Here is a 13,439-nt window from a genome sequence, read left to right as displayed (position 1 = left end):
AGAAGGCACCACCCCAGGCTGTGTACAGCGCTGCTGCCCAGGCCTCCGGGACAAGGCTGCTTGGCTTCCTCCCTGCCAGGCTCCTGCTTCCAGGACACAGGTGGCTCTGAGGCAGCAGCCATAGCTTCTAGAGGGCTTGTGTCTCTGCAGCAAAGGATGGCAGACAGGAAGGTGGGATGAGAGGCTCAGGCATTGCATTACATGTTCTGATGACTAGCAGGTTTGGAAAGCCCTGGACTTGATGCCCTCCAAGGCACTTTCTTTTTTATTTTGAGGTGGAGTCTCACTGTGTTGCTCAGGCTGGAGTGCAGTGTCTCGATCACAGCTCATTGCAACCTCCACTTCCAAGGTTCAAGTGATTCTTCTGCCTCAGACTCCCAGGTAGCTGGGACTACAGGCACCTGCTACCACATCTGGCTAAGTTTTGTATTTTTAGTAGAGACAGGGTTTCACCATGTTGGCCAGGCTGGTCTCGAACTCCTGACCTCAAGTGATCCACCTGCCTCGGCCTCCCAAAGTGCTGGGATTACAGTCATGAGCCACTGTGCCTGGCTCCTCCAAGGCACTTTCTAAGCCAGATTCATCAACCCTTGAGCTTTATCCCAGGCGGCAGAACCTAGACTTCTCAGCACTATGGCAAAGTGGAAGGGGTGAGGGAGTATCATCCTTTGTCTGAGCCCAGGCATCCCCATTCCATGCCCTGCCTCCAAGCTGCCAGGAGGACCCCTGGAGGGCTTCCTAAGAGGAATGGGAAGTCAGGTGTTTTCCACAAACCTCTTGGCTCTGAACGCTGTGAGCAGTTTGGGGTGGCTGACACTGAGGCCAGACGCTTGTGGTCAGAAAGCGGAAGCTTCCTCTGTGTGCTCTACAGTTTAGGCCAGAGATCCTACGAACAGTTTCTGATGGCAGAGGAGCCAGGCCCATGTGCTGGGATGACATGTCTTGGATCCAACCACATGTGGACCAGCCTCGGCCCCACGAGAATGCCCCTCCTGCGGGCAGAGTACCAGCCTCACCTGCCACATCTGAGAAAGAGCCTTCCTGCCACAGCTCATCCTCAGGAGAGCAGGGCCACGGACAAGGCCTCGCCCATCATGGGCAGGGCGGGCAGGTTGTGATGAGACAGGAGTCTCAGTATCTCAGGGGCTCAGGCCCATCTGGAGGAGCAGAGTGGGGGCTGAGTGGCCCAGGACTGGATACGCATTGGGCCTGCCCCACGCCAGGCCCTGCACGACACAGGGATTTGCAGAAGCCTCAGCTGCAGATTGTGAGCCAAGACAGAGATTCCTGGTCCCACTAAGGAGTGGGAAGAGGGCAGTGAGGGGCAGAAGGCTGGGTGGGCCCTGGGGTCTGGAGCTCTGAATTCACATCCCAGCTTCAGGCAACTAGCTGGATGGCACATTGCTTCATTCTCTGAAGCTGTTTCTTCATCTACCCAAGGATGATAACCCCTCACTTACAGGACCATTGAGAAAACGAAGTGACACCATCCTGGGTGGCCTCCTTTCTCCAGAGGCACAGGCCACCGGTTGTGTGCATCAGAACCACTGGTGCCCCTTCCTGAATCCAGGAGGTTGCAGGACACCAGGCCCCGCACTGCCTGTGAGCTAGCATGGGCCTCTGCGTCGCAGCCCCTTCGTGACTACATGTGCCAATCCAAGTAATCAGAGCACACATGGGAGGAGGAAACTGAACCTGTGACCTCAAACCCCTTTGCTCAAAGCCCAGAAGGAACTCCTGAAAGGGTGGAGACAGGGCTGTGAGGACAGAGTTAGAGTGGGAGGCATTCTGAGTGCTAGTGGGGCAGGCAGAGCAAGTTCATGTGCAGTGAGGACTGAGGGGCAGCCACCAGAGGCCTAGGCCTGGGCCTGGGCCAGAGTGTAGCTGCTGCAGGGGAAGTGGCTTTCCTGTGGCTCAGAGGGGCTGGAGAGGGAGGAAGGTGTCCCTGGGGGATAGATGCCAGGAAAGCTGGAGGAGGGGCAGGAGAAGCTGAAGGGGACACTCTCATAGGAGGGAGGCGCCCAATACCTTGGACTAAGAGGAGAGGGAGATGGGCTGAGGAGGTATTCCAGGACTGTGCAGGTCCCACAGGGAGAGCCTGTTGTCTGCCTGGGGGTGATGACCCACACGAAGAGACTGAGCAGCTTCTCTGAAGAAGCGGACAGTGGGGTGACCCTCCAGCACATCTGTGGTGCAGTCACAGGGGACTGGGATACTCCTGGCCCCCTGCTCTATCCATACCTGCAGGCACCTGGTGAAGAGCCCCTGAGTTTCACTTGGAGTAAAATCACTAGGCAGATTTACGAGGACTCCATCTGCCATCTGATGGCGCCTTCCACATCAGGAGGGGGCCAGGCCTGCAGTCTGGCTGGTCTATGGCCAGCCCAGCCACTCTCCTGGTGCTGGCTTCAGGCCTGAATGTGACAAGAGGTGAACAAGAGGTGGAGGGCTCCAGCCTCGACCCAACTCAGGAAGTAAAATACAAAGCTTGGTGGCTGTGGTTCCAACATCCCAGGGGGTACTATTGGAAGAATGACAGATAGAGAAAGGCCTCCCTCCAGGAAAATACCAGGGTCACATGTGTCAAACTGCAAAGTAAGGTCTTTGCAAGGTGTGTGGAACTACAGTGCCCATCTTCCTCCCTTCTCTGTGGGCCAAGTACACTGGGCTGATGCTGTATTTGTCTATTTGCTGTGACACACTAAATTTCAGGTGACACATTGAATTATGGTGGGCACTATCAACAGTGGACACCCCCAACAGGCCGTCAGGAAGCACTGGACCTGGGAATGGCCAAGCAGGTGACTGTCCTGCTTTACAGATAGAAACTGAGGCTCAGAGAGCAATGGTGGCGTCAAGATCAGAACCCACACCTGTGTGATGGCCAAGCCCAGGTTCCTCCCACAGTTCCCGAAGGCCACATCTTGAGAAAAGCCCTGAACCAGAAGCTAGAAGGCCTAGCTTTGAGCCCTGGTTCGTACCCTGGATGGAGTATAAAGGGGCAATGCGGAGTGGTGTGGAAGGACAGTGTAAAAGCTTCATAAGAGAGGGTATTTGAGGCAGCTTTTGGTGGCTGATCAGATTTCAGAGGGGAGGTTAGCAGGATGATGGGCATGGGTAGGACATTTCAGATGTGGGGAATTGGGAGGGCGGGGTCCCCAGGGGAATTCACACGTGGGAGGAGGAAGGCTGGGCACAGTTTCTGGGGACTGAAGTGGGTGGCGTGGTGGTGCAGATGCTGGAGAGAGACAAGGGAACACCTGCAACTCACCGGCCTCCTTTCACAAGGGGCCACTTTGCTGATTTTGCTTATTGCTTTTAACTTTTTATTGGATATGTAGTTTTAAAGCTTTTGAATATTTCAGCAAAGTGTGAGTTGGTCAGTTTTCATGTGAGCTTTCTATCAGCATTTTAGGAAAGTTTTCATCTGTCTTTCATCAGATTTCTGCTGTTGCTGGGACAGGGAAATGGATCTCTCTGTGGAAGCAAGGCTGTGTGCCCCACCCCCAGGCTACCCATATTGGAGGGGGACTAATGAGGGGCTTGTGGGAGGAGGAGACTGTAGAACAGAGAGGAAGACTGAGGTTCAGACAAAACAGAGACTCGGGATGAGAGAGGGGGAGGTTATGGGGAAGAGCTGACGAGAGCAAGGGATGGAGAGAGGGATGGGGACAGTGGATAGGGAGACCAAGGGGCAGAGAAGGGGAAAATGTGGGACAGAGAGCCGGAGATTGAGGGAGCAGAGAAGGGGCCTCCGAGAGGTGTCTGGAAGACAGCGTAGAGGAAAATTCAGAGTGGAAGAGAAAGGAGAGTTGTAAGGCAGAGAGCAGAAATGGGGAGCATTGAGGGGACTGGGAACAGGGGAAGGAAGAGGAGGCAGAAGAGGGGGCAGAATGTAGGGAAAAGATGGCTCAGAGGGGAAGACTGGGAGATGAGAGAGGGATTGAGGGTCATGACAAAGAAATATTTATGCTCCACTAATATATTTCCATTCACAAGAAAGAAGTATTCTAGAATTAATTTTTCATGAATGTTAGAATACTCACTGACTATATTTAAGAAGCATGTATCATTATAAGACTTTTCTATACTTGTTGAACACATTCAAGTATCATATATTAAACACCACCCTATTACCCTTAGCTTTCTTAAAAGTACTAGCACAGAATGAAATGGGCCAACTAAGATTTCTCAGAAATCTTCAGATCTGTTACAGTCATCGTATCCGATCTGAATTACTTTAAATTTACAGAGTTAAAGAAACAAATCAACTTGTTAAATTTGCCTAGACTTGGGTTAGCCTCTGGAAATAAGGTCATTCTTGTAGGATCCTGGCTTTCTCCAGCAGACAGTGGGGAGCCAAGGAAGACACAACTGTTTATAGGATAATCCCACCTGTGAAGAACTTGATTCCCAGTCCTGACTAAATCACTATGCAGAACTCTGATGAGAATAACAAGGGACTTGTGACTCACTTTTATCAAGGAAAAAATCAGTCCTATTCATTATTCGACTGAACTGTGCCCTAGAGGAGGGGGGTGTGGACCTGCCAATAACTTGGAAATGATTGAATTGTGTGGCAATACCTTTATTGTTATTGCTATCATTACTACTGTTAACAATACAGATTTTAACACTTTTCCCTGTAAAATGGGATAACCTTGTCTTCTCAGCAAGTACTTCCTCTAGGGTTTTTCTTTTACCTTTACCCAAAAAGGATGATTGTCTTTACAGATACCAAGCTGGGAGAATGAGGAAGTAGTTTTGGGCTGGGCAAGAGAAAGTGTGGAGTAACTTTGCATCAACAGGAACTTTCTCAAAAGCTGAATTTTTCAAGGAAACTTTCAGCCTTAGCTGGTTCCCCACCCTGCGGTAGTCCCCACCCCCATCCCCCCCACCCCCTGACTTATAGCTCTCTCAACCCAATGGAAATGTGACATGCAAACCTCTCCTGAAATTTGCGCACGGGATTCCGGCTGAGGTGTTTAATTATAATGTCATTTGAATGACTTCTCAGGGTGGGGAAGACAGATCGAGAGAGGGAGATAGTGGACAAAACCGGGCCTTCACTCTTCGTCCGAACAGCCTGCTATGGCTGTGTTAGGGTGTCCCCTCCAGGGGGAATGTACACACGGGCTGCCCGTGCCATGCGGTGTGAGCACACCGATGGCCTGTGCTTCTAGAACCTTATGATGTGTGGAGGAGAATGGGGAGGGGGAAGCACTTACAAAGGGGAAGTAGTCTGTATCCTGTCCTTCTCCCCTAGGTGTGGGGGAATCCATGAAATAACGGAAGTAAATGAAGATGCATCAGAAATGGCAGAGCGAGCCATCACCCTAAATGGATGACACATTAACTCCAAGGCACAGCAGTCCTCAGGGCCAGTTCCCTGACTGGGGCAACTAAGCAACCGAAGGTTGCTCTTGTACTCAACGCCTAACTCTTCTTGAAGGGAGCTCAAGTCAGGTTGCTAGTGACCTTGGCTGAGGACCATGTTGTGCTACAGCGAGGGTCTGAGGCTCCTGAATAGGAATCGAGCCCATGGAGAGGTTGGAATCCATAAAAAGAGTCATTTTTACTTACTTCAGGCTCTGCACACCTAAACGATGACAAATTTTATCCAAGAATAATCAGTTGAAACATGAACTTACCAGTTGTATTTGTCCATTATGAGCAATTTCATACGGTTTGATCAAATAGTAAACTAAATGGTGAGAAGGCAGCTTGGTAAAGTCTAAATCTTTTTGGTCCAGTTAGGAGCTGGGGTGGGGGTGGAAGCAAACTGATATTCCCTGTGCACCTGCAGTATGTCTGGGACTATTACCAGTCATTTATGGAGCGCTTCCTCTGCCAGGTACTGAAGTAGGCACTTCATTAAAGGCTCAGTGAGAACTGCGACCTGCCCATGCTCATGGAAAAGAGCCGTGGGGCTGGAATTCAGGTCCAGATCAGCATTAGGAACTAGCTTCCAAATGCTGAGGGCTCCCCCGAGTCCTCATACTTAGCGTGGAAGTGTTCCCTGGTGTACATTCTGCTGGGAGGGAGTGCAGCCCCTCCATTTAAGAAAGGTCTCTTCTCGCCTGGGTTCTGTTCCTTCCCTTTAATTTCCTCTGGGGCCTGTCCTGAGAATATAAGCTGCCCATGTGCTGTCTGAGCCACCAGATGGGCCTGGGCTCACCCACGACTCATGGACCAGACTTAAGTCAATCCTCCATTTTACAGCTGGGGAAACTGAGGCCTAGACTAAAGGTAGAGTGAGCTGGCGGTCATGTCTGGACGAAACTCAGGCCTCTGGACCCGCTGACCTGCACCCTCCCCCACGGCTCACAGCAGGCTGCTCTGAGGTGCCCTCAGAGTTCTGTGAGCATGACCCCTCTGCCTCTCCCTCCCAGTGCCACCTGCGGAAAGAGCCTGAGGAAGAGGTGGAACAAGAAATGCGGACCAGTGAAGGGGGCTCCAGAGCCTCGGAACCCAGATCTTGAAGTGGAGAGGAAACCTTGGGCCTTCTCCTCCCAGGGGAGACGTGCGGCGCCCTGCAGACGGCACTCAGGAAGTCTCCAGTTTCCCACGCGGGTCGCGGCCGCAGTCAGGGGTCCTGGACGCTTCCCCACCGGGGTACCTACCGGCCGCTGGGAGCCCAGGGCGCGCCCCACCGCCGTTCTGCCCGCCCCGACGGGGTCCTAGACACCCCCAGCACTGTCCGGGCCGCCCCGACGGGCCCTCAGCGCCCCCGCTCAGGCCTCTGCGGTCCAGACCGGGTCCCGGACGCACCCCAGCCCGCGCCCCGCCCACGCTCACCGCGCCGCGCTCAAAGTCGTTGTAGAAGGGCTTGTCCAGCAGGTGCTTCTCGCTGCAGCCCGCCGAGCCCAGGAGGCTGAGGTAGATGTAGTCGTCAGTGCCGGCGAACCACTGGCTGCCAGTGGCCACGGTGACCGTGTAGGAGGGCATGGCACGGGCCGCGGGCGCAGCGAGCGCAGGGAGCCTCCGCGCGGCGGTCCAGGCGTCGGAATCTGGCGCCGCAGCCTCCTCCCACCACTGGTCGGGGCCCCGGTCCCGGCACCGCCCCGGCCTGGCCCCCGGCTCCGGCTGCCCCCGCCCCCGCAGTACTTCCCTCCCACTCTTCACGCGGCGCCGACTGCGCTAGACCTCGCCTCGGACTGGGCAGGGGGCCTCGCTCCTGGGTCTCTCCTCCTCAGCGAGGTGTCTGTTCCCGCAGCCAGGGGACTGGGGCAACCTCGGCTGCCATCCCTCATCCATTCGTTCACTGGGTCTCTCCTGCATTGCTTCCACCCTTTCTCCTGCCTGCCTGCCTTGGCTTCGCCTGTAGGCTCTGGGGTGGAGCTGCGGGGATCCCCTAGAAATCTAGCCGCAGCCTCTGCTCACCGCAAGTTCTCAGTGGCACGCCGCAGTATTTAGAGCAGGGGTGCTCCGGGAGTCTGCAGGGGAAGAGCGACCCATGGGGGAATCAGGAGGGCTTCCTGGAGGAGGACACCCCAGCGCTGATACTAAGGATGGATTCTGGAGCACAGAGGCTCCCTCAGCGCCGGCGTCCTCACTGACTGAACCTGCGGCTTCTGGCCGGGGGGCAGGCGGGCGCCGAGACCGCGCCTAGGCCCGGAGATGGTCATTGCTCGCAGGAGGCAAGCTGGACGGGGTCACCACACCTGGACGTGCGAGGCTGTCTAGGGGAGGCCAGGGATCACGGGTCGGCTCTCTAAATCGCGGCGGGCAAATGCTTGGAAGGGGTGTGCAATGTGGAGAAGGTTTTGCGCGCCCTTGGGCGGCTTCCCGCGGCTGGGGCCTGACTCCCAGGTCCCCTCCCACTCCTGGCGCCCGCCTCCCCCAGCCCCGTCGGCAGCGCGGGGTCTGACGGGCACACACTCAATCGCGTGTAACGATCTCGGCTAAGTTTAAACACGAGCGCACCATGCGTGAGGCGGCCGGGATGTGAAATTCCCAAAGGCGGCTGCCTACGCTCTCACCAACGCTTCACGTCTGTGAAGCAGCAGAGTCCCTGTAGCGTCTCCTCATGCTATCTTGGTTTTGTGCACCTGGCAAATGGCGTTGAACATATTTTCAGACGCGTATTGGCTATATCTTTGGAGAGATGTATATTCAGATACTTGAGTCTTTGGAAAATTAGGCTATTTATCTTTTTTTTTTTTTTATCATTGAACTGCATTATTTATATATCCTGGATAGAAGTCTCTGATCGGATATATGACTTACAGGTATTTTTATTGCTTCTGCGGGTTGTGTTTTCACTTTCTTGATGATATTTGAAGAACAAAAATATTTAAGTCCAATTTCTTTTGTGATTTTGGGGTCATATCTAAGAAACCACTGCCTACAATAAGATCTTAAAGATTTACTCGTACGTTTTCCTCTAGGATTATTATAATTTTAGCTTTTCATTTACATCCGTGATCCGTTTTGAGTTAGTTGTTATGCATGGTGTGATAGAGGAATTCAAATTCATTGTGTTGCATGTGCATGTCCGGTTGTCCATGCATCATTTGTTGAATTCATTATTCTTTTCCCATTGCGTTGTCTTGACACCTTATTAAAAAGTAATTCATTATAAACGTAACGGTTTATTTCTGGACATTCGCTTCTAGTCCATTGATCTGTAATGTACATGCTATACAGTGCGACACTACTTGATTACCTCAGTGTTATAGTAAGTTTTGAAATTGGAAAATGTTAATCCACCAATGCTGTTCTTTATTTTTCAATATTGTTTTGGTTATTCTGGATCCTTTGAGATTCCTTATAAATTATAGAATCAGCTTGTCAATTTCAGCCAAAAAGCAAGCTGGGATATTGATAGGGGTTGAGGTGAAGCTACAGATCAATTTGGGGAATATTGCCACTTTAACAATATTAAGTCTTCTGATCCATAGAATATGTTTCAGTTTCTTTAGATATTATCTTTCCCTCCCCTCCCCTCCCCTCCCCTCCCCTTCCCTTCTGTTCCCTTCCCTTCCCTTTCTTTCCTTTTCTTTTTTTCGAGATGGAGTCTCCCTCTGTTGCCCAGGCTGAAGTGCAATGGTGCAATCTCGGCTCACTGCAACCTGTTTCCCAGGTTCAAGTGATCAATTTACTTAAATCTTTTCTGATTTATTTCAAAATATTTTGTAGTTTTCAGTGCACTCTTTTTATTTCTAAATAATTTATTTTTGATACTATTGTAAAGAGAATTTTAATTCATTTTGGGATTGTTAATTGCTAGTGTATAGAAAAACACTTGATTTTTGTACATTCATTTTATATTCTGCAAACTTGCTGAACTTGTTTATTAGTTCTAATGGTTTGTGTATATGCACATATGCATATTTTCTATATGCAAGATCATGTCATGAGCGAGTAGAGATAGTTTTACTTCTTCTTTTATCTGGAAGCCTTTTATTTCTTTTTCATGGATAATTGCCCTAGCCAGAACCTCAGTACAAGATTAAATGGAAGTGGCAAAAGTAGGCATCTTTGTCTTGTTCCTGGTTCAAGAGGTGAACGCCCAGCCTTTCACTATTAAGTTTGATGCCAGCTGGGGGTTTTCACAGATGTCATTTATCAGGTTGAGGGAGTTCCCTTTTATTCCTTTTGTTTTAAAGTGTTTTTATCATGAAAGGATACTGGTTCTTATCAAAATAGTTTTCTGTATCAGTTGAGATATCCAATTTTTCCTGTATGCTATATTAATACTATGATTATTTTTGTTTTAAAATATTTGATTGACAAATAAAAATTTCTATTTCAAGGGGTAAAATGTGATGATTTGATATATTTATATATTGAATGCTGATTGTCACAGTCAAATTAACATATCCATCACCATCTATAGTTACCGTTTGTGCGTTTGTGTTTTTGTAGGAGGTGCTGGGGATGCTTAAAATCTGCTCTTATCCAATTTAAAGTAATAAGACAGTTATAAACTATAGTCACCATGCTGTACATTTGATCCCCAGAACTTATTCATCTTTTTTTTTTTTTTTTTTTTGAGACAGGATTTCACTCTGTCACCCAGGCTGCAACGCAGTGGCACAATTATGGCTGATTGCAGCCTTGACTTTCCAGTTTCAAATGATCCTCCCACCTCAGCCACCTGAATAGCTGGGACTACAGGTATGTGCCACCACTGCCAGCTAATTCTTTCTTGCCTAGGCTGGTCTCAAGCAATCCCTCCGCCTCAGCCTTCCAAAGTGTTGGGATTACCAACATAAGCCACTGCACCTGGCCTTCATCTTATAACTGAAAGTTTATACTCTTTGCCCAACATTTTCCTTGTTCACCACATCCCCTAGCTCCTGATAAATACTGTTCTACTTTATAGGTCTTCAAGTTTGAAACTTTTAGATTCCACATGTGAGTGAGATCATACAATATTTGTCTTTCTGTGTCTGGCTTATTTCACTTAGCATAATGTCCTCTGGGTTCATTCATATTGTCACAAATGGCAGGGTTTCCTTCTTTGTTATGGCTGAAAAATAGTCCATTGCATATGTATAAATGCACACACACACCCACACACACCCACCACATTTTCTTTATCCATTGGTGGACATGTAGATTTTTTCATTATCTTAGCTACTGGGAATAAAGCTACAGTAAACATGGAAGTACAGATATCTCTTTGACATAGTGATTTGATTCCTTTAGATGTACATTCATAAGTGGAATTGCTAGATTGTATGGTAGTTCTATTTTTATTTTTTGAGGAACCTCCATTCTATTTTCCATAATGGCGTTGCAATTTACATTTCTACCAACAGTGTACAAGGGTTCTTTTTTCTCCATGCCCTTGCCAATATTCATTGTCTCTTGCATTTTTCATAATAGCTTTCCTAACAGGTGTGGGGTGATAGCTCATTGTGGTTTTGATTTGCATTTCCCTGATGGTTAGTGATGTTGAACGTCTTTTCCTACACTCGTTGGCCATCTGTGTGCCTTCTTTGAAAAAATGTCTATTCAGGCCCTTTGTCCATTATAAAACAGGTTACTATTTTTTTGCTATTGAGATATGTGAGTTCCTTACATACTTTGCATATTTTGATATTAACTTCTTATCACGTATTGGTTTGCAAATATTTCCTTCCATTCTGTAGGTTGCCTTTTCATGTTGTTGACTTTCTTTTGCCATGCAGAAGCTTTTTAGTTTGATGTAGTCCTACTTGTTTCTTTTTTCAAAAGTCTGTGCTTTTGGTGTAATATCCCAAAAAATTATTGCCAAGGCCAATGTCAAGGAGCTTTTCCCCTATGTTTCCCTCTAGGAGTTTTTGGTTTCAGATCTTACATTTAAGTCTTTAATTCATTTCAAGTTAATTTTTGTATATTAACTTGGGTCCAGTTTTGTATATTAAAAGGGTATAATTTTATTCTTTTGTATGTGGACATGCAGTTTTCCCAACACCACTTATTGAAGAGATGAGATTATTATTAATTTTATTTATAGCTATTGCAAATGGGAAATGGGATTACTTCCTTGATTTCCTTTTCAGATTGCTTGCTATTGGCATATAGAAATGCTACGGATTTTTGTATGTTAACTTTGTATCCTGAAACTTTACTGAATTTATCAGTTCTAGTCTTTTTTTTATGGAGTCTTTAGGTTTTTCCAAACAGATCATACTATCTGCGAACAAGGGTAATTCGACTTCTCTCTTCCCAGTTTGGATGCCCTTTATTTCTGTCTCTTGTCTGTTCTAGCTAGGACTTTCAGTACTATGTTCCACTAACACTGATGAAAATCAGCATCCTTATCTTGTTCCAGATCTTAGAGGAAAGGCTTTCGGTTTCTCCCCATTTAGCATGATTCTAGCTGTAAGTCTGTCATATATGTCTGTTTATTATGTTGAGGTATGTTCCTTCTATCTCCAGTTTTTTTGAGGGTTTTTGTCATGAAGAGATGTTGAATTCTCTCAAGTACTTTTACAGCATCAATTAACATGACCATATGGTTTTTCTTCTTCATTCTGTTGATATGATATGTTACATTGATTGATTTGTATATGTTGAACCATACTTGCATCCCTGGAATAAATCCCATTTGGTCGTAATGAATGATTTTTAATGTGTTGTTGAATTCAGTTTGCTAGCATTTTTTGAGGATTTCTGCATGAATATTCATGTGAGATATTGGTCTATAGTTTTCTTTTTTTGATGTGTCTTTGGTTTTGATATTGGAGCAGTAACAGCCTCATAGAATAAGTTTGGAAATATTCCCTCCTCTTCTATTTTTTGGAATAGTTTGAGTAGGATTGGGATTAGTTCTTCTTTAAGTGTTTGATAGAATTCAGCAGTGAAGTCATTGGGTCTCAGGCTTTTCTTTGTTGGGAGAATTTTTATTATGGCTTTGATCTTGTTACTTGTTTTTGGTCTGTTCAGATTTTGAATTTCTTCATGGTTGACTCTTGGTAGGTTGTGTGTGTCTAGGAACTTATCCATTTCTTCAAGATTTTCCAATTTTTGGTATATAGTTGCTCATAGTAGCCACTAATGATCCTTTGCATTTCTGCACTATCAGTTATAATGTCTGCTTTTTCATCTCTGGTTTTGTTTATTTGGATCTTCTCTTTTTCTTAGTCTGGCTAAACGTTTGTCACTTTTGTTTATCTTTTTAAAAAAACAATGTTTCATTTTTGTTGATCTTTTGTATTGTTTTCTTCATTTCAATTTTATGTATTTCTTTTTTGGGGGTTGGGAAGTTTAGAGAATGGATTGGTAGAGAAGTTTAATGGTATACTTCACTGATGCTTAAAAATTGTACAGTCTAACAAGTGATCTCACTCTTTCTAAACTGCATTCTACTATCCTGATGTGAAAAAGGAAAATGAAAACTTTTTCACAGAATTAAAATTTAGATAAGAAAATCTAAACTTAAGGTTGCTATTTTTGCTATTTACTATTGTGATGTGGTGTTACTCTGGCACCATGGAAAGTGCAAAATTGAAAGCCATCTGCTCCCCAGCCACTCCTAATGTTGGCAGGGGATTTATTTTAACAATTTGGTGTGTATGCCTGAATACTTTCCATGTGTATCCAGACACATGTGTGCACATGCAGAGTTATATTAGTTATATCCATCTACAATTTGCTAGTAGCATTTTCTTTTTTAAATTTTTTATTTTTATTATACTTTAAGTTCTAGCGTACCTGTGCACAACGTGCAGGTTTCTTACATAGGTATACATGTGCAATGTTGGTTTGTTGCATCCATCAACTCGTCATTTACATTAGGTGTTTGTCCTAATGCTATCCCTTCCCCAGCCCACCACCCCCCAACTGGCCCTGGTGTGTGATGTTCCCTGCCCTGTGTCCAAGTGTTCTCATTGTTCAGTTCCCACCTATGAGCAAGAACATGTGGTGTTTGGTTTTCTGTCCTTGTCATAGTTTGCTGAGAATGATGGTTTCCAGCTTCATCCATGTCCCTGCAAAGGACATGA

General features: G+C 46.9%; 1 protein-coding gene and 1 pseudogene across 2 annotated transcripts in view; one reads left to right on the top strand and one right to left on the bottom strand.

The window, feature by feature from the left end:
• The window catches only part of ALOX5 (arachidonate 5-lipoxygenase), a 59,796-nt gene extending 52,741 nt beyond the window's left edge, over window positions 1-7,055 (bottom strand). The window contains exon 1 of the mRNA XM_011950388.1: window positions 6,799-7,055. Within this exon, the coding sequence (XP_011805778.1) occupies window positions 6,799-6,948 (150 nt within the window). The 5' untranslated portion in view covers window positions 6,949-7,055. The remainder of the gene's footprint in view (window positions 1-6,798) is intronic.
• Window positions 1-13,439, top strand: part of LOC105517731 — a 731,019-nt pseudogene that overhangs the window by 532,302 nt on the left and 185,278 nt on the right. The gene's annotated exons all lie outside the window — the stretch shown is intronic.

This window comes from Colobus angolensis, unplaced genomic scaffold (assembly GCF_000951035.1).
Source record: "Colobus angolensis palliatus isolate OR3802 unplaced genomic scaffold, Cang.pa_1.0 Scaffold306, whole genome shotgun sequence".
NCBI lineage: Eukaryota > Metazoa > Chordata > Mammalia > Primates > Cercopithecidae > Colobus > Colobus angolensis.
This window is presented reverse-complemented; position numbering and strand designations above follow the sequence as displayed.